Source organism: Nansenia antarctica, assembly GCF_963989245.1.
Source record: "Nansenia antarctica genome assembly, chromosome: 6".
Classification (NCBI taxonomy): Eukaryota; Metazoa; Chordata; class Actinopteri; order Argentiniformes; family Microstomatidae; genus Nansenia; species Nansenia antarctica.
In genome coordinates, this window is record NC_137676.1 from 51,358,496 (window position 1) to 51,380,069 (window position 21,574).

At 46.1% G+C, this 21,574-nt stretch overlaps 1 protein-coding gene and 1 long non-coding RNA gene across 2 annotated transcripts; one reads left to right on the top strand and one right to left on the bottom strand.

The window, feature by feature from the left end:
- Positions 1–10,494: 10,494 nt before the first annotated feature.
- On the bottom strand, positions 10,495–14,177 carry LOC308160186 (uncharacterized protein). Its single transcript, XM_080534083.1, has 5 exons — positions 13,959–14,177; positions 13,260–13,388; positions 12,746–13,065; positions 11,787–11,890; positions 10,495–11,233 (listed from the first exon to the last, which is right to left on the bottom strand). Exons 1-5 carry the CDS (start codon positions 14,065–14,067, stop codon positions 11,077–11,079), a joined length of 819 nt encoding a protein of 272 aa, XP_080390209.1. The 5' UTR covers positions 14,068–14,177; the 3' UTR covers positions 10,495–11,076.
- Positions 14,178–14,196: 19 nt separating this feature from the next.
- LOC308160187 lies at positions 14,197–21,231 on the top strand. The gene is made up of 3 exons (XR_013937507.1): positions 14,197–14,327; positions 16,039–20,196; positions 20,379–21,231. It is a non-coding gene; the product is annotated as an uncharacterized lncRNA (long non-coding RNA).
- The last annotated feature ends 343 nt before the right edge of the window (positions 21,232–21,574 follow it).

Consider the following 21,574-nt stretch of genomic DNA (forward strand, 5'->3'; position numbering starts at 1 on the left):
TTAAACCACCACTTCTGCTAGGATAACTATGCTAGACTACATGCATCTCATACTACATGACGTCTGGGACGTATTCTGACAGTTTAGAGGGGTTTAATAACGGTTTTCATGCATTTAAGATAAGTAGAAAATATAGCCGTAATATAGCTGGTTTATATGATGGCCAAGCGTAGACGCGAGGTTGAAAAGACGTCTATTGCTCAGAGGGTTCTATCACAAAATGTACATTTGATAAGTAAAAGTAAGCTAGCTAAGTAAGTAATCTAGCTGACTATGATTGGAAACAAAGTACTATCCACAGGGTTCGAGTTATAAGCTGAGCTCTGTGGGGGTCTCCAAAATAACAGTGCGAAATGTTCTCATGCACGCGCGAATCATGCCCACACAGCGATGGGACTTACAAGTTTTAATTAGCTATAGGCAGTAGCGGATTAAGGTGGTCAGTGGCCCTAGGCTACTCCTTTGTGTGAGGACCCCCCGCCCCCATACACAAGCCTCCCCCTCCCCAAAATATACAACTCACGAGCACCCTGCACACACACACCACTCATAATGCTTTACCATAAAACACTTAAACACTTTAATAACACAATAACTAATAAATAAACAAATAAATAAGTGATTTGACATTAGAAATGAATTTCTTTTTCATCTCCTGTGCAATGTGCTCTACAATCTGTGCACATGAATGATCTGATCGGTGAGTAGGGCCGACTATCGCGCCATTCATCTAATTAAGCTTCATGATTGGATTCAGTTTTGTATATGGCATCCTTTCTTTAGCCACAGTATAGGCTGCCCTGAACGAACTTGCTGTCTCCTTGTACATAATGGAAGTGAGTGCTGCTACTTTCTTAGGAAGCACTTCCTTTTGTTTAAGCTCTGCTATTTCAACAGCTCGTTTATGAGCATGACTGTCGCGGTGTATATAAATATTTTTCCGCAACTGCTTTTGAACGGGGCTACTTACTGTCCCATTGATCCAGGCATCCGCCAAATGCACTCCCCACTTTTTCTCTGAAAGTAAAAGAGTCTTTGCCTCTTTACAGGCAAGGCATCCAAGGCCATCCTCATTTGCAAATAGCCTGGGGTTTCTTTTTTTCCAGGATCTCCACTGATCTTCTCCCCAGTTCTGTGGCGTTGCCTCCCCTACCTCTTCATTCTGCCCCTCATCTGAACTGTGTGTGGGTGTTGCGCGTTCAGGCCTGGTAGCAGAGTCCTCAGTAGTAGCAGCAGTAGTAGCAGCAGGGCTAACGTTAGGTGTCATAGCAGGTTTCTTTGATAAAAACCCGAAATTTTCTAGGCTTGATGACCTGGTCGGCAGCAGTGGCCTTTTTTTGGGCGGCATGGTAGCTACTGTATGTATATACTCCTGTATAGCTAATGAATGAATGTTTGCTTCTCAATAATAGGCTAGGTGCACGATCTCACTACTTCCTGAAAGGCAACTGGTGTCTCACTCTATTGGTTTAATTGATTAATCAGCTGTGCACTGTGTGTTCCAACGGTTTACCGCACAGCTGATTAATCAACCTTTTGCTGTTGCACAATATTCTACTGCGCCCCATGGTGTCTTGGTGGTGAAGTGCAGGCAGTCAAAGGCATACTGTCATTCACAGGAGATTAATGGTGCGCGTAGTTCTTTTGGAAAACGTGTTTATTTTACAATATTTATAATATAAATTAAATAATATTCATTACATTGACATTTTGATCAAATAATAGTTGTGGTAATGTATTATTAGCGACCCCCACAGATTTTTGATTTTACTGCCTTCATGGGAGCTCAGAGAGCCTCAGACCATCTCTATTGGCTCCCACATAACTCGAACCCTGACTATCCAGTTAGAAATCCTGGTCCACTCCCTCGTCACTTCCCGCCTAGATGACTGTAACTCCCTTCTCTTTGGTCTCCCCCACAAACTGCTCCACAAGATCCAACTGGTCCAGAACGCTGCTGCCCGTATTGTCACCAGAACCCCTGTTATCAGTCACATCACCCCCATTCTACACCAACTCCACTGGCTCCCCATCAAACACCGCATCGACTACAAAATCCTTCTCCATACTTTCAAGGCCATCCATAACCTCGCCCCTCCATACCTGTCCGACCTCCTCCACATCAACATTCCCACCCGGTCCCTCAGGTCTGCCTCCTCCATCAACCTGACCGTCCCCCCAGCCCGTCTGTCCACCATGGGGTTTAGAGCCTTTAGCCGCTCCGCCCCTCGCCTCTGGAACTCCCTCCCCCCCGACATCAGGAACATTGATTGATCATCTCATTCAAAACCCACCTCAAAACCCACCTGTTTACGCAGGCATATCCGTGTTAATTTACTGTTCCCGTGCTGCTCTGCTGCTGGCTATGTTTTATACTGTATATTTCTATGTATTTTGTGTTTTGAATTTTGTGGCTGTTTTTAGATTTGTTGTTGTACGGCGACCTTGAGTGCCATGAAAGGCGCCTTATAAAATAAATGTATTATTATTATTATTATTATTACTGTATAGAAGATCTAGTTGTGTTTTCCTGCTGTTCTAAAAAATACCTTTAAAAAACCAATGTATAAAAGAATGTATATATATATATATATATATATATATATATCTGCCATATATCATAAGGCATTTTTAACAAACTCCCAGCAAGCAAGTCAAAACACGACAATCTGCGCTCACTACCTTTTCCAGTTGAACATAAACTAAACTATTTAAATGCTGCTATTGTTTGCGAAGTTACAAGATCCTTACATCCCACCATTTTTTTTCAAGTTCTAATGTAGCCTATGGAGACGTTGTAGTCAGCACTCGAGTTGAGGGGGGATGGCATCCCCCCTGAAATAAAAACAGTCAAAATCATCCCCCTTCTAAAACTGCCATCCCCCTTTCCATCTCTTATGTCATTTTTATCAATGAACGTGGTATTACTGCTATTTCAACATTTAGTTTTGTGCATATTGAGTAAAATACTGTGGGCGAGGGGGCACGCACACATGCAATGGCATTTTTACCAAGTCACTGACACTGAAGTCACTGACGCTGTAGGAATGCTAAAATTGTCCCATTTGAAATCCCACTGTCATGTTAAATTGGCCAGAGGCTATCCGTAGTATCCCTGAATCTCAATATGGTATGGATATCTCAATAAGCTGATCAATCAATCAGTTAGTTTGTATTGTATGTTGTTTATTACTAGTTTGTATTACTGTTGTTTATTTCTGAGTGAATTTGTAGCCATCTTTTATTGTTATTGTTTTGTCAGCGGTAGGGAATATTGCACTACGGTCATATATTTAGGTGCACGCACCGGAAACGGAATTGGATAGACTACTGTTATAATGTGTACACCTGCATTCGCCCTGCTCAGGACTTGTTTGATTATTGTCATTTTGCAGAGTCATTTCATTAAAGAAGCAAATGAACAAATGGAATATCGTTCTTATTTATAATCAAACGACTCACACGGTGACACGGACATCGGCAAATAACGCTACCCGGGAATCTGAATACGGACATCTCGTCAAAGAATAGAACTGGTATTTAACAGAATATTTTTTTGGAGTAGCTGTACTAATGGCACCTGTAATAGTGGATTGCCCGATCGAGGGCTGTGACTATGTAGCTAGACATAAAGAGGCAGCAGTGGTAGTGGCCATGCTGAACATACATGCAACAACACACACTGCAGTCCCCAGAGCGCCGAGCAGTAACAGTAAAATGGAGAAACTCAGACGCCCCTCTATAGCACTGGCCGGGACGGCAGAGACTTGGTCATACTTTGTAACCCGCTGGAGTGAATACAAGAGGGGCACTAAGCTGGTCGGACCCGACATCGTCACACAGCTCCTAGAGTGCTGCGAGGAGGATCTGAGGAAAGACCTCACTCGCGCTGCAGGCAGAAGCCTGGTAGACAGCGATGAGAGAGAGGTCCTCGCGGCCATGAAGGCGCTCGCCGTCCGTGCGGAAAACACCATGGTGGCTCGGGTGGCCCTATCTAACATGCGACAGGGACATGAGGAGCCCATCCGATCATTCCACGCCCGCTTGAAGGGGCAGGCAGACACATGCAAGTATGAGATGGACTGCACTAAGGCGGGGTGTGATCAAATCAATAACTTCACAGAGGAAATACTACGTGACGTGATCGCCCGCGGCATCGCGGACCAAGAAATACAGCTCGACCTGCTTGGCGAAAAGAACCAGGACATGCCATTAAACCACATGATAGAGTATATCGAAGCCAAGGAGTCCGGGAAACGCTCAGCATCGCGCCTACTCGACCCTCAGAGCACAGACATGATCAGTAGTTCATATAGGCGAGGGAAACAGCAGGACCTTCGCACCAAAGGGGCCGCCAGGTGGGAGACACCGAAGGCCAAGCCTGACGGAGCATGCGTTTACTGCGGCGGGATGGGCCACGGAAAAACGCCCATATGGCGCACCAGACGTGACGAGTGCCCCGGCTATGGCAAGACATGCCGGAAATGTAGCCGCCAGAATCACCTTGAGAAGGTCTGCCTGGGTAGCCGGCCGGCCAAACCCCCACCTGAGAAGACAGATGTGGTGGGCGACGAGCAGGCGGCAGCCTTCGTCGAGCTGTGCACGCTCACCGTGGCCAGCGCGGATGACAAGCTACACACACTTCCCCTCGCTCACCACCTATACGACGATATGTGTGACAAGTGGATGAAGCGTACATCCAACCCGCAGCCTTACATCAACCTCTCCCTCACCGTCGAACGTGAGGATTACAGAGCACTGGGATTTGACCTCCTGAAACGCACCCGCGCAGTGACCCTGCCTGCCATGGCCGACACGGGCTGCCAGAGCTGCCTGATCGGTATCAAGGTCGCCCAACACATGGGGTTGAGTACGGAGGACCTCATTCCCGTATCCATGACCATGAGGGCGGCGAACAACGAGGGAATTCGAATTCTTGGTGCCACGGTGGTCAGGTTCGCCGGTGACAGCAACGACGCTCGGAGGTTGGAGACACGCCAAATTGCATACGTGACGGACACTTCAGACCGCATATTCCTCTCCCGCTCAGCCTGCGTGGATCTGGGCATGATCTCGGACAGGTTCCCAACACTTGGGGAGGTGAATCTGGCGGCCTCAGAACTATGTGACTGCCCACGGCGTGCAGAGCCGCCAGCCAAATCAACCACGCTCCCCATGCCGGCGACCGAAGCTAACAGGGAAGCTCTACGCGAGCACTTACTCAAAACGTACGCCCAGAGCACATTCAATACGTGCCCCCACCAGCCCCTACCAAGGATGTCAGGCCCGCCGCTCCGTCTCATGCTTGATGAGAATGCGACACCAGTTGCCCATCACACCCCCATCCCCGTGGCCATACACTGGCAGGATGAGGTGAAGGCAGGCCTCGACCAGGACGTTCGCCTTGGCGTGTTAGAGGAGGTACCCGTCGGTACACCGGTGACGTGGTGTCACCGCATGGTGATCTGTGCCAAGAAGAACGGCAAACCACGCCGCACAGTCGACTTCCAAGCACTCAACAAGCATGCGTTCCGCGAAACCCACCACACACAGTCCCCTTTCCACCAGGCGAGACGTGTACCCAGCGGGAAATGCAAGACTGTGTTCGACGCGTGGAACGGTTATCACAGCGTCCCACTGCACGACGATGACCGCCACAAGACGACATTCATCACCCCATGGGGGCGCTACCGGTACCGTTCAGCCCCGCAAGGGTATATGGCGTCGGGAGACGGTTACTCACGAAGGTACGACGAAGTGGTTGCAGACATCGGCAGCAAGACCAAATGCGTGGATGACACACTGCTGTGGGCTGACACGATCGAGGAGAGTTACTTCCAGGCAATACAATGGCTGGATGTATGCGGCCGGAACGGAATCATCCTCAACCCGGAGAAGTTCGTCTTCGGCGCATCCACGGTGGACTTTGCAGGCTTCACGATCACCATGAACGACGTACGGCCATGCAGCCGCTATCTGGAGGCGATCCACGACTTCCCACGTCCACGCAATATCACTGACATCAGGTCATGGTTTGGACTGGTCAACCAAGTGGCCTACGCCTTCAGTATGGCTGAACGTATGCAGCCGTTCCGGAAGCTCCTGCAGAGTGGGGCACGCTTCGAATGGTCCCCGGAGTTGGAGGACATATTCTGCGAGTCGAAGGACACGATCGTCCAGGAGATCGAGCGTGGTGTGCGCATCTTTGATAAGGCCAAGCCGACGTGCCTCGCCACAGACTGGTCGAAGGAGGGCATTGGGTTCTGGTTGTTTCAGAAGCACTGCCGGTGCATGCCAGTCAGGCCCTTCTGCTGCACTGATGGATGGAAGATAACCCTGGTCGGCAGCAGGTTCACGCATGCAGCGGAATCCAGATACGCACCTGTAGAGGGTGAGGCCCTCGCAGTCGCAGACGCCTTGGACAAGGCGCGCTACTTTGTGCTGGGCTGCAAGGACTTGATCATAGCGGTTGACCACAAGCCGCTGCTGAAACTCCTTACAGACAGAGCACTCGACGACGTACCCAACCCCCGCCTCAGGAACCTCAAGGAGAAGACCCTGCGTTATCGCTTCCGCATCGTACATGTCCCGGGCATGAAGAACAAGGCGGCGGATGCCATGTCACGCAGGCCGGTCGGCACTTCTCGACCACTGCTCATGAACCTTCCGGACGACAGCGCTGCCGCGGTGACCTACCTCTCGCCCAGCACGCACACTGACATCCTGTCTCTCCTACGGCAAACTGAGCCGGAGGACAGCGACGACATCGAGGATGGTGACCTGGCATGGTGCGCCGCGGGGCTGGAGTCATTGCGATCAGTGACATGGGACCGCGTCAGGGATGCCACCAGCAGTGACAGCGATATGCGTACGTTGGAGGAGATGGCGGTGGACGGCTTTCCCGAGTCAAGGATCGGGATGCCTGTGACAATTCGTGGCTTCCACCAATACCGTGACCACATTACATCCACTGACGGGGTGGTCTTGTTCAAGGACAGGGTGGTCATACCGCCCTCACTCCGCGTTGAGGTACTGAGTGCCCTACACGCTGCCCACCAGGGCGTCTCGATGATGACCGCCCGCGCGGAGTCCTCTGTGTTCTGGCCAGGCATGTCAGCCGACATCAGCGCCGCTCGGAACAACTGCGAGCACTGCCACCGGATGGCGCCTTCACAACCTGGGGCACCGCCGACCCCGCCCATCCCGGCCGTTTACCCCTTCCAGGCGGTGTGCTCAGACTTTTTCATGCACAGAGGTGTACACTACCTCGTGACGGTGGACCGTTACTCGAACTGGCCGATCGTCTCGAGGTCTTCGGGTGGCGCTCTCGACCTGATAAGCCACTTACGTCGCGCCTTCGCGACATACGGGACACCTGAGGAGCTCTCATCGGACGGGGGGCCTGAGTTCACCTCCGCCGAGACCAGGTCTTTCCTGCGCAGATGGGGGGTCCACCATCGCCTCTCATCAGTGGCTTTCCCCCACAGCAACTGCCGTGCAGAGATAGGAGTGAAAACGATGAAACGGCTGATCACTGACAACACTGGCCCGAAGGGTGAACTCGACACTGACGCCGTGCAGAGGGCGATACTGCAGTACCGCAACACGCCTGACCCGGCTCGTAGTTGGGGATTTGGTCCGTGTACAGAACCAGACAGGACCCCACCCCAACAAATGGGACAGGACGGGCTGCGTCGTGGAGGTGCGTCAGCACGATCAATACGTGATCAAGATTGACGGCTCGGGCAGGATCACACTTCGGAAGAGGAGATTCCTGCGCAAGTTCTACCCGGTTCGCATGACCAGCTTCCGCCCCGATCGATCTATGATGATCTGGCGATCCGCTTCGCCAGGCCGGCGCCTATTGTTGCGCCGCGGCTGCCTGACCCCACAAGCGGCCCTGGAATACCCGTATCGGAGCCTGGGTCCGCCCCGCCGCTGGCGCTGCCATCAGCGGGCTCTCCCCGGCGTGGGACACACTCCACATCCGCCTCGCCTGTGACACCGGCTCGAAACTCGCCAGGGTGTGCCGTCCCCCAGATGTCGCTGCCGGCCCCTGGGGCCACAGTGGTCTCTTCCCCGCCGGTCCCGGTCACGTCGCTGCCGCCGCCGCCGTCAGGCCTACGCCGGTCCGCTAGGGCGACCTGCGTGCCTGCCTGGCACAGAGACTTTTCCATGGGTTGACATTACTAGGTTATATGGGCGTTGTGTTGTGTTGTGCACTTTGCTTGTTGATTCGTGATTTGTACGGACACTTGAGTTATTCTCTTCTTATAGGCTTGTTGTTGTTTCAGCCTTTATTGTTGTCGTGTTAAAGGCTCGGGGGGAGATAGGGAATATTGCACTACGGTCATATATTTAGGTGCACGCACCGGAAACGGAATTGGATAGACTACTGTTATAATGTGTACACCTGCATTCGCCCTGCTCAGGACTTGTTTGATTATTGTCATTTTGCAGAGTCATTTCATTAAAGAAGCAAATTAACAAATGGAATATCGTTCTTATTTAAGCGGGATGGGAGAGGAGAGGTAGCAGAGTTTCCCAGACAGGAGAGGTAGCAGAGTTTCCCAGGAAAAAAGATCTGGGGCTTTTCAGAAAACGGTAGTACGGTAGTTTAGAGGTATATGACGATATGAGCTATGTACAGTTAAGGTAGCTTATATAATGTAATGTATAGATGTATCAAAGAGGCTATATCAAAGACGTATGTGCAATGTGCAATAATACAGTACGTGCCAAGGTAGTATTGTAAACAGTAGTGCAAAAGGTACAGAGTGATCACATTGACCAGCGGTGTGCAACCTGCAGTAGTGCAAAGGCCAAGTTTCATTACATGAATATAGTGAACATAAAGAGATTGTCTTACTCATGCCTACATACAGCGTAGTGCATGAAGGACATTATAATTGATTATATGAGTCACTTTAATGAATCTAACTCTGTTAGGCTAAAATATAGATAACATTTATCAAATGTCATAATTGAATAATGTCATAATGTAATAATGTTATGTACCGGTAGGTGGTGTAAATTGTCACTAGGTCACATTGATTGACTCCAAAGTGCTTAAGGCAGCGTGGCACAAAGTACTAAAATACTCTGATGACTTGTTTTAAGACATGGCATGTGCTGGGGGAACTGACTCATATTTCAATGTTTACTCTATGTTAGTCTGCTCAATACATAACAGACAGACTCCATGATGGTCTGCTCTATACATAACAGACAGACTCCATGATGGTCTGCTCTATAAGTAACAGACAGACTCCATGATGGTCTGCTCTATAAATAACAGACAGACTCCATGATGGTCTGCTCTATAAATAACAGACAGACACCCAGTGGTTGCCAATGTTCTTACTCTAGAAACAGTTAACCCCTGAAAAACAAGCTCTACATCTGTGATTATTTCTAACAAAACAAAAAAGATGTACACAAAAGGCCTATTTCTCTCAAATTGTGTTCACAAATTTGTCTGTGCAATAATCATGCTGTCTAATCAGCATCTGGATATGCCACACCTGTCAGGTGGATGGATTATCTCGGCAATGGAGAAGTGCTCACTAACACAGATTTAAACACATTTGAGATTACCTTGATCAAACACACACAACTATTGTAAAGAGGCTGTGGTTCTAAAGACAATAATTGCTAATTCACTTCAATAAGGGTAACCTGGATTTTGTAGGGTGAACCTTGATCTGTGAGGCAACAGTGATCTGTGTGTCTGATCTGTGTTTGATCTTTGTGTTTGATCTGTGTGTTTGTTTCTGTAGCAACCAGACTGGAGCGATAAGAATGATGTTCTGTATATTGTATTGTTGGAAGTGTTGATAGGTCATTTCCTACCAAATTAATGAAATAATTTAACCGAATCAATGTGTCAAATGTGACAATTACTGAACTAATGGAATATTTAAATCCACAACGATCATTGAAAATTAACGAGAGGACATGAGGTCATCCGCTACGTGTGTGTGTGTGTGTGTGTGTGTGTGTGTGTGGTTGTGTCTGTCTGTCTGTGCCCTTGAGTAAGGCACTTAGCCCTCAGTTACTCCAGGGGGAATGTCCCTGTAATTCCTAATTGTAAGTCGCTTTGGGTTAAAAGCGTCTGCTAAATGGCAAATTCTAAATTCAAATCCTACTGTTTGGCCCTGTGTGACTGACCCCTAAACCCAACATTACACTGACCCCTAAACCCAACATTACACTGACCCCTAAACCCAACATTAAACTCACTCACTGTTCTTCCTTCTGTGTCTGTCTGCAGTCTGTGTCAGTGGTGCTCTGGGTGACTCTTGGATTCAAATAGTATGTACAGTTAGAGAGAGGGAGAGGGAGAGGGAGAGGGAGAGGGAGAGAGAGAGGGAGAGAGAGAGAGAGAGAGGTGTCTGTTCCTGCTGTTTTAGAAACGATAATGAACCAACTCACACCCTCCTTCTTTCTTTTCATCTCCTCTCCAAAGAAAGACGGAAGATTCAACTGTTTTTGGCGCTTCATTTTTATTGGTCTGCAGTCTGCACTCTACACATGTGGGTCAGCACCTTTCTCATCCTGAGCATTTTTTTCTGATGCCCGTGTCCAAAGATGCCATAGGCATAGCATAGAACCAGGGATGATAGAAGCTGTCATAGCATAGAACCAGGGATGATAGAAGCTGTCATAGCATAGAACCAGGGATGATAGAAGCTTAGGGGCTTAAAAAAATCAGCAACTCAATTCACATACTCAGCCAGAATATAATGGCTGGCCAAACAATAGCGTATTAAGCATTTTTTCAGTTAACGCACAATTATTTTTGTTTAAAAAGTGGGGGGGACAGAATCTTGGTTGAATCAGTGGATTGGGTGAGTAATCCCCACTGCTACCTAGTTAACTATAGTAGTTAACACTACTTTACATTGTTAGCAGGCTCACAAAGCAAGCTTTGTTAGTTGACTAGCGATGTCATTGATTTTCAGCAACGCAGAAATGTATTCACATTTTTCGAAAGAAAAGTCTGATCATTACATCAGATCCCGACATAAGGAACAAAGCATGAGAACGTGTCCCACATCCTTCCCATGGTGTCTGTTATGGCACCTTATAGGCGCTTTCGCAAACCCATCTATTTAAATTAGGCGCTGAGCAATACTGGTCATTCCATGACCTCCCATTCCATCTTGGCGTGTTGAAAACCGCACAATCCTCTCCTTCATTGGCGTCATTTGGCTCGTCTGTCCTCCAGAACCTACAAACCAACCAGTTTATGAGCACTGACATGAAGGTTCATTTACAGGAGCGTGTCTATGTTCCCACAGCCCGATGTTCCCACATTTCTAAGTAATCTAACTAACCCTAACCCTGACCTTGACCCTAACCCTAATCCTAACCCTAACCCTAATCCTAACCCTAACCCTAGCCCTAACCCTAGTCCTAACCCTAACCCTAATCCTAACCCTAGCCCTAACCCTAACACTGACCCTAACCCTAACACTGACACTAACCCTAACCCTAACCCTAGCCCTAACCCTAACACTGACACTAACCCTAACCCTAACCCTAACCCTAGCCCTAACCCTAACACTGACACTAACCCTAGTCCTAATCCTAACCCTAACCCTAGTCCTAACACTGACCCTAACCCTAACACTGACCCTAACCCTATCCCTAGCCCACCTATGAAATATTAGAAATGTGGGACCATTGGGCTGTGGGACCATTGGGAACATAGAGATGACCCCTCATTTACTACATGCAGCCTACAAAGGTATGAAATAGCTGCTTCTCTGTTTCCAACTCACGTTATTGTTGGTATCGATCCATCCACCCATTTCCAGGTCCCCTCATTATCTATGTCAGTCAGGCCGATCCAGAAATTCTCCAAACCCAATGTGTTTACAAAGTCCTGCACAAAACGTAATTTGTAGAAAACATCACACACTCACACGCACACATGTTCACACACACACACACACACACACACACACACACACACACACACACACACACGGACACACACACAAACACCTACCTGCAGGAAATGGTCACCCCCCAAACTTCAGCCTGTTCACTCCACCTCTGCTGGCCGACTGGCCCCACCACCTCTACGCCAACATGGCAGTTGTGCTGCTCGGTCACGTCTCTTCACTACCCTGGCTCCCTGCTGGTGGAATGAGCTTCCCACGGCTGTCAGAACTGCAGAGTCACTCCCCATCTTCGGTCGGAGACTGAAGACCCATCTCTTCAGGCTACACCTTAACTGCTCCTCCTGAGACATTACTACCCCCCAGCACTGCGCCTCCTGAGACATCTACTACCCTCCAGCACTGTGTCTCCTGAGACATCTACTACCCTCCAGCACTGTGTCTCCTGAGACATCTACTACCCCCCAGCACTGTGTCTCCTGAGACATCTACTACCCCCCAGCACTGTGTCTCCTGAGACATCTACTACCCCCCAGCACTGCGTCTCCTGAGACACCTGCTTCTCCTCTATACTGTGTCTCCAAAGACTTCTAGTGCCCCCTTGTTTTGTCTCTCCAGTGTCTATAAAAAAAAGAAAAAAATCTTCTATCACGACGACTGCCAATGGCCCCTGGCCTGAGCTAGATTACTCTTCCTGCTACAACTAGGGAATCGATGATTCACTTAGTCAAATGTATCGTAAGTCACTTTGGAATAAGGCGTCTGCTTAAATGCCAAAAATGTAAATGTAAAATGTGCGAACTCACACACACGCACGCACACATACACACACACACCTGTTCCTCGACGCTGTTTATGATCACCAGGTCCGCTCCGTTCTCCATGCACGACTGCCTGCTCTCACGCCAAGTCCCATACTCCTCAAGAGACGTGACGTAGCAATTGTTCTCGAACCTCTTCCACTCATGAGGACAACCTCCAGAGGCAGAAGGTAGCTGCTGCTGCTGCTGCTCTGAAACCAGTTGGTCGTAACTGGTTTGTAACCGGTCACGACTGGATTGTAACTGGTCATAGCTGGTTCGTAACTGGTCATAACCGGTTTGTAACTGGTCTCTTTCTCTGGTCAGGTTTTCACAACTAGCACGATGACCCGCATCTGGAATGAGAACAGAGAACAGTACACACCTGAATCTTCTCTGTGCATGCATACACACACACATACACACACACACACACACACAAACACACACACACACACACACACGCACACACACACACACACACACACACACACACAACCTCAAGTCAAAGGGGAATACTCAACACGTCTCTTGAGAGAGGAGTACTCACAGTGCACGGAGACGCTTATGACCGCGGTCAGCAGGAGAACACACAGCAGTCCCAGAGACGCTGTGACCAGCTTGCAGAGGGAAGTGATCTGATTTATTGGGTGATTTGGGTGATTTGATCGCTTGGGTCCTGCAGGTGCAGAGATACAAAATGGTCCTTAACCATGTTCAGTCTATCTTTAACCTCTCCGGGTCTTAAGTATCCTTTTTGTAAACTGAGTGTCTAGTTTCTCCATTATAAAACAGAACAATGCTTTGACCCCAAGAGCAACTAATGCCTTCTACCATAAAGATAACAATTTGTTGTGGATATTTACAGTATGCTTTAGAGATATCCGCTGACGAAAAGCGTCAACTGCATTGTAGCTGTTTTCAGATGGTGACATTCCTCATAGTGCATGTGGGAGGAAATGTAAATTGTTGTGATGTTGTTTAATGTTATTTTTACCTGTATACTTAAAGTATCAATCTATTCCTGCCCTATTGCTCTCAGTAAATAGTACAAATAATTGCTCTCAGTGTGAGTGAGTGAGTGAGCGAGTGAGTGAGTGTGTGTGAGAGAGAGAGAGAGAGAGAGACAGACAGACAGATTTTAGCAAGAAGCCCATGCTCTTGAAACAAGTTTAGAGAGAGAGAGAGAGAGAGAGAGAGGGAGTGTGTGTGTGCGTGTGCTTCTGTAAGAATCGAGGTACACACTTACTGATCAACGACTCTGAATTCCATTGTAATTTCTGATAACGTACAGGCAGGTCACTGCCCTTCACATCCACCTCCTCCTCATTAACCTCGATGTCCTCCTCTGGCTCCATATCTCCAGATCTAACAGCTTCAGTTTAATCTGTCCATCGGTCTGTTTGTCCTTCTGTGTCTGTCTGCCATCTGTCCGTCTGACTGGTGCTCTGAGTGGCTCTTGGGTTCAAACTGCAATGAGGTTTGCCCCCCCCCCCCCCCTCCCCCATACATAAATACACTTGCGCACAAATACACACTTCACTGTATGGTGGCTTGGGCTAGTTTATTTAGTCATCTGAAATGTTACGCTAGGACTGTCGGATCTATGTACATATAGGCTAGGGGTGTAACGGATCACCTAACTCATGGATCGGATCGTGTCACGGTTTTTGAGTCACGGATCGGATCATTTTTCGGATCAACACAATTTTTTTTTGTTTTTATAAAAACTGCTTTTTCCTTGAATTCTGTAAAAACACCACTTTTACTATGTGACAAAAACCAACAACATTCAAGATGTCAAAACTGGTAATATATATATATATATATATATATATATACATACATATATATATACATATATATATATATTATATATATATATATAACATATTCTACACTCAAACATTACATAATTATACTGAAATACACTCAATTTAAATGATAGGAGAGAGGGAGGAGGCGCCTGGTTGCAGCAGTGAATCACTGGGCTCTTTAAAGCAGATGAATAAACATGTTTTATGCCACTTTTAACTAAATAATAAAGTGAACCCTTATTTTGAACATGGTATGAAAAAAATGCCTACATTATCAGAAGTTGTCGAGCTACCTTTTTCGTGCCTCCCGTCATAGTTGACAGAGAAGCCAAAGTGCTCCCATACATGGGATTTAAATGACGAGGGAGGCATTTCGAGTTCTTCTCCGCCGAACAACGTAACATGATACACTTGGGCCGCGTTCGTAAATTCGCTTTGAGAGCGCCGGAGCGCACACTGGGTCCGACGTCATAAAGGGACCAAGTAATTTGATTGGACAAGAGGCGTTCCTTGAACGCTGATCAGATTCCAGAGCGGATTTACGAACGCAGCCTTGCTGTTGTGGATTCCCAGCTTCACGTGTAGTGAGCAAACAACGGATTCTTTTTCTTTCGCATTATCAACCTATCATTGCGCTTTAGAGTAAAACAAAGCCTGTCGCGTCTATCTTTTCATGGCAACTCTACATTGTGATTTACAAGAGATATTAAGTAAGATATTAAGTAATATTATTGTTACTATATCTTATTATTATTACTTGTTAACAGTGATACAGTATATAGGTTTGCTTCTCTGTCCACTTTATCCAAGCTAGACCCCCTGTATCATTCGGTTCTAAGATACATCACCAATAGTGCCTTCAGGACCCATCACTGTACACTGTATAGTCTGGTTGGATGGCCATCTCTTTCTGTCAGAAGGCTCCAACACTGGTACACTCTTGTGTTTAAAATCATCTCTGGCTTCTTACCGAATTATCTGGGCCTGAAGTTCATCCCTATACCGAGTGGCTCGGGTCTCAGGTCTCGTAGATGGCTACAATACAAGGTGCCACTTATCATGAACAATGTTGGAAGGGCAAGCTTGTCTTATTATGGCCCTTGGTCTTGGAATGACCTACAGACTACTTTTAAATTAGAGGCCCTTATTTCCATAAGTATCTTCAAGCGTAGATTAAAGGATGTGGTCACCGCTCGCTGTACCTGCTTTGGTTAGACTTCTCAATGTTTTAATCACCTTGTAAATACCCCTACCATTGTTTGTCTATTGTATTGTTGCCACTGTCTTATGTCCTGTCTTGTTATCTGAACTGTTTTTTAAGCTACTATTTTGACCCTGTCTTGGCCAGGTCTCTCTTGTAAAAGAGGTTTTAATCTCAATGTGACTTCCTGGTAAAATAAAGGTAAAAAAAAAAAAAAAAAAATTGATCCGCGGTACACACGCGTTCCGAACCGTGGAGGGCGATCCGAACGGATCACGGAATTTCCGTGATCCGTTACACCCCTAATATAGGCTACTGTTTTGTTTTTCAGGGGTTATCTGTTTCCAGAGTAACCTTGGCAACCACTGGGTGTCTTTCTGTTAAATATTGAGCCGACTACCATGGAGCCTTTCTGTTCTTTATTTCTGTTATTTATTGAGTAACAGCCATAGAACAGCCATGAGGGTCATTTGACCCCTGTGAGTAAAGAAAAATGTTATATCTTTGCACTCGATCAAATTTCAGGACCCTCCTTTCATGACTTTTCGGGTGCGTTCTACCACCCAGTATCCTTACATTTTCTAAATCACATCAGGATAAGCTAGTATAAAGCTATTTTGCAATTTTTCTGTGTAGGAAGCAGGCTAATTTACAAGCGGCCAACTAGTGGTCGTTGTGTGTAAATAGCAGCTTGAGCATTGTAAAGAGGGTAAAAAAGGCACGGCTGTTCTAGTGAAGTGACTCATATAATCAATTATAATGTCCTTCATGCACTACGCTGTATGAAGGCATGTGTAAGACAATCACTTTATGTTCCCTATATTCATGTAATGAAACTTAACAATAGAAAGATAATCCACAATCCAATTTAGCCTTTGCACTACTGCAGGTTGCACACCACTGGTCAATGTGATCACTCTGTACCTTTTGCACTACTGTTTACAATACTACCTTGGCACGTACTGTATTATTGCACATTGCACATACCTCTTTGATATAGCCTCTTTTATACATCTGTAAATGAAGCGGGGTGAAATGACAGGTATGAATGAGTGGGCGTGCTAGAGTGGAGTTGTGTGAATGAGTGTTTGTGCGTACGTCTATCTGCTTCTCCACAGGTGTTCTCAATCGCTCCCATGATTGGGAGAGTATAAATGCCGGTGCTTCCGTTCTACCGGAAAAACTGGCTTTTCTTCCACGTACCCGCGAAATCGGAGGGCTCGAACGACGGGGACGGGTCTACGATTCTACACCGAACCGCACCAGAGATTGTGATACAACGCCCTCAATTCATCACAGCAAAGGGAAGTCCTACTACCATTGCTTGTGTGTGACTTGAGCAACGCAGTGTTTGCCCGTTTGTGTGTGTCTGGCGACTGATTCTATTCTTCTCCCTCCTGGACCACAGCGCGCACTGGACTGGGCTAGCCGACCATGCAGCGATGGAGATCGGCGAGAGACCTAACATACAACGCCTTCAACTCATCACAGCAAAGGGAAGTCCTACTACCATTGCTTGTGTGTGACTTGAGCAACGCCGGTGTTGTGTGTGTGTCTGGCGGCTGATTCTGCCTTCCCCTCCTCCGAGCTACGATTGAGGATTGCGGGAACGATCAACACCTATCCACGGACGGCTATCGCGAACGCCCCGCTCCCTGGACTTCCACCGAGAGTCGGAAGACTGAAGACCAATTTATGCTTCTGCGTCGAATTTACGCGCGGCTACGCCGTAGCATACGCAAGGGCTCTCCTAATTTATACTTCTGCGTCGCGTTGATCCGCTCCGTTGGAACGGTGTACTCATAGTGGCATAATCGCGATTTTTCTTGTTATGCTTGTTGTAAAGAAAATGTCCATAATGCATTGAAATGACATTAAACTAAGATAATACGATGGTTATCATATAAAATCAAATCTTTATTAATAAGTAATTACCGAAAAGGTAAATGACATTTCTGTCATGGCTTCCGCATTCCTACGAGAGAGTCGGAATGTGACGCAACTAAGCGGACCAATCATAGTTCTTATAGATAACTTTACATTAAATATGTCTATCTTAAATATAATTTAAACCCAACGAACAGCCATGGGGCTCCCTGTAACTAATAATTTATTTCTAAATAAACAGGATTGTACATCTCGTAAATGCGAATCGTGCTCCTTATAGGAAGGCTGTGCCTGACGCTTCCATAGGGCGCTCCGTTGGAACGGTGTACTCAAAGCGTCATAATAGCGATTTTTTTTTGTTATGCTTGATGTAAATAAAAGTTCTATGATTCATTGAAATTACATTAAACTAAGATAATACGCTGGTCATCATAATTTTTCAAATCTTTATTAATAAGTAATTACAGAAAAAGTAAATGACATTTCTGTCATGGCTTCCGCATTTTGGCCTACGAGAAAGTCGGAATCATATCGGAATCATGTGCTACCAAGCGGACCAATCACAGTGCTTACGGTTGCGTAGGCACTGTCGCGTTACATTTTTGGAGAGGTGCGCGTCAAGCCGTAGCCTACGGGCCTACGCAAGCAACGGCGTAGCCTACGCCGTCGATTTTACGCAGAAGCATAAATTGGGCTTGAGCGACGTCACTGACACTGAAGTGCTGGGATTCCCTCTTACCCCTCTCCCGATTGGACGAGACTGTGGGTTGGGCCTTGAGTGGGCGGCGCTATCCTTTCGAACTATCCTCACCATCAGGTTTACGTAGTTTTAGGTATAATAGTATTTTTAGCAGGGTTCCGGTTAGAAGCCTAGTCTCGGCTGCCCGCTTGGAGGTAACAGTATAGTTGTAGGACCAGTGTAGTCAGCTGCAGTGTGTAGTGTTTCGCATGCCTTATTGGGTACAGCCTACCCCATACTTTATTTTACAGTGTATTTGCAGTGATACGGTTTTGCAGTGTATTTGCAGTGATACGGTTTTGCTGTGGTTTACTGTGTGCAGTGTAATTTTAGAGCAGCATTACTCGGACTCTCCATCAGGGGGAGCCAAACTGGGCCCAACTGTATTGTTGTCCCACTAAAGCATAGTGGCTGTGACTGGTGCCGCCTGACCACCCTGTCTTAGAGGCTGATTTTATACTTTTTGATATTGTGCTCATCCCGATCATGGTGAATGTGTTTTAAAGAATTTGTTCAAAATGTATTGTTGAGAAATATATATCGCCTCCTCTTGCTGTGTAACGCAAGCAAGCACTTATTGCACTGCGTTACTTGCTTGCGTAGGCCCGTAGGCTACGGCGTCGGTTGACGCGCACCTCTCCAAAAATGTAACGCGACAGTGCCTACGCAACCGTTACACAGCAAGGGTCTTTAGTATAACCTGTACGGCTACATGTATTACGTCTATCTGTACCTATCACTATCATTATCATGTTTTATATCATGTTCTTATATCACTCTTTGCACTTTCTGATGATGAAGACTAACCCTAACCCGAAAGCTCAAATTTCACTTGATAATTGGCATTTCTTGTCTGTCTGACACCCCAGAACCCATAGAACCAAGCACCAACACGTTTAGAAGACAAATCATATCAAGTCTTTAGCATATCATAAATGGATCCAATGAAAGTATCAAGTCAATAAAGTGTTACTTAGCAAGTTCTCCTCTGTATTTAACTTATGTTGTGCCTGGGGTCGATCCATCCACCTATTTCCAGGTCCCCTCCTTTGCTGAGTCAGTCAGGCAGATCCAGAACTGCCGACCGTTGCCCAATTTGTTTAGAAACATCTGGATGAAACATTATTGGTGAGATTGTTATCCTGTTGGTGTTGAGATGGGGTTATTGGGAACAATCTTACTAGTTGTTCACTAGATGTTCCCAGCATGTTGTGTTATGGCTGGTGGATCGTGTGTGCGCCACGTGTGTGTGTGTCTTTACATCGATACATGTGTCAATGTATGTTATATATAATACAGTTTTTCTCAATTGCTTTGGTGCATTTCTCTGATCAGAATTAAAATTCTCATAACTGTTAGTTCAACCTCCACAACATTTAGTCATTTGTGCACATCATAGTAGCAGTTTCTCATTCCTTCCAACAAATTGCAAATGCTTTTGGAGATGCATCAATTGCTTTCATACAATTCTCTGCTGTTTTATAACATTATAATTTGCTTATGTCATGTCAGTCAAAATGAACTATACCATACTTATGATTGCTGAATAGTCATTCCCTATAAAACTAATAGTCCTCATTTCATTGCTTGAGTTACATACAAAAATGTTGAACAAGTTGTCAAAATCTGTCAAGAAAATTGTATACATTTCTTTATAGTTTGTTCCTGAAAAAACTATTTATCTCGGGTGTAACCAATGATAAGCCACTTCTCCACATCTGTTTCAATCTCTACAATTGACAGAGTGCTCAGGAGAAATGAAATGCGCATGAAACTATTGTACAATGTGCCATTTGAACGGAACAGCGACAGAGTGAAGGAGATCCGTCACCAGTATGTACAGGTAAAACATTTATGTGTTCTATGCATACTCTAATGGTCAGTGCTGTAAACTGGTTACTTTGTGTAGTGCCATGCAGTACACTTACATGACAGTTCATACTGTACAATTTGTTGTCCAAAATGCATTATGTTACACAGGATTTAAAAAAAATACTTTTTCTCTCTCTCTATTCTGGGATAAAGCGTGCACTGGAGCTGGAGGCCAGGGAACCGCTGCACACATTCATATACGTTGATGAGGCGGGTTTCAATCTGACAAAAGGTAGAAGGCGTGGAAGAAATCGCATTGGACAGAGAGCAACCATTGATGTCCCAGGCCAACGAGGAGGGAATATTACAATGTGTGCAGCCATCTCAGAAAACGGCGTCCTCACCCATATACCCCGTCTTGGTCCATACAACACACAACATCTTCTGACTTTTTTAGACACTCTTCACAGGGACATAATCCCTGAGAATGAGAGGGGTCTAAATGGAGACCATCTGAACAAGTATGTTGTTGTATGGGATAATGTGTGTTTTCGCCACTCAGATCTGGTCAGACAGTGGTTTGCAGCACATGAAAGGATGCTGGTGGAATATCTCCCTCCCTACTCCCCATTCCTGAATCCAATAGAGGAGTTTTTCTCTGCCTGGAGGTGGAAGGTATATGACCGGCATCCACATACCCAAATGGCCTTGCTAGCGGCCATGGATGCAGCATGTGATGACATCACAGCACAGCCCTGCAGAGGGTGGATTCGACACTCAAGGAGATACTTTCCTCGCTGCATTGCCAGGGATGATATTCGCTGTGATGTCGATGAAAATATGTGGCCAGACAGACAGGAACGTCTGGATGTGAATGAATGATTTACAGTACTGTGTATGTTGTATGTTCCAATTCAGTTCCAATATGTACTGCAATATTGTTTACAGTTGTGCACAGCTCTACCCAAATGGTGTTTGTTGTAAATAAGTTTGTATTTTTCTTTTGCACAATGCTGTGAACAAATTAGAATTGCAAAGAGCATATGCAGTAAAAATTTGAAACATACGTAATCAGTGTCTTGTACTCATTTACCTCACTAAATACAGTAATGGCAAAATGACAAATGGCTGTGCAAATAGTGTATACCGTAGTACTGTCTTGAGTACATTTTCAGTTAGTGTCACCAAGATCAGATTTTTTTGCATTGGAAAACACTTACAGAGTGAACTGTCATAATGAAAACATGACAAAGCCATTTGACTATCTTGTTCATAAACAATGGTGTCAGGACTTTTCATTTTGATGACACTTTCATTAGTTAGTTTAGTTTAGTTTAGTTTATTAGTTTATTATATCGAGGACAATCCAAATACATGAACCATATAAAATACAGTAAAAAAGGCAGCGT

Excerpts from the sequence above, each read along its gene's own strand:
- LOC308160186 (XM_080534083.1), bottom strand. The coding sequence starts at position 14,067 with ATGGAGCCAGAGGAGGACATCGAGGTTAATGAGGAGGAGGTGGATGTG. Across the intron at positions 13,066-13,259 it reads CATAAGCGTCTCCGTGCACT|ATGCGGGTCATCGTGCTAGT; the intron begins GTGAGTACTCCT and ends TTCTCATTCCAG. Across the intron at positions 11,891-12,745 it reads TAAACAGCGTCGAGGAACAG|GACTTTGTAAACACATTGGG; the intron begins GTGTGTGTGTGT and ends CGTTTTGTGCAG.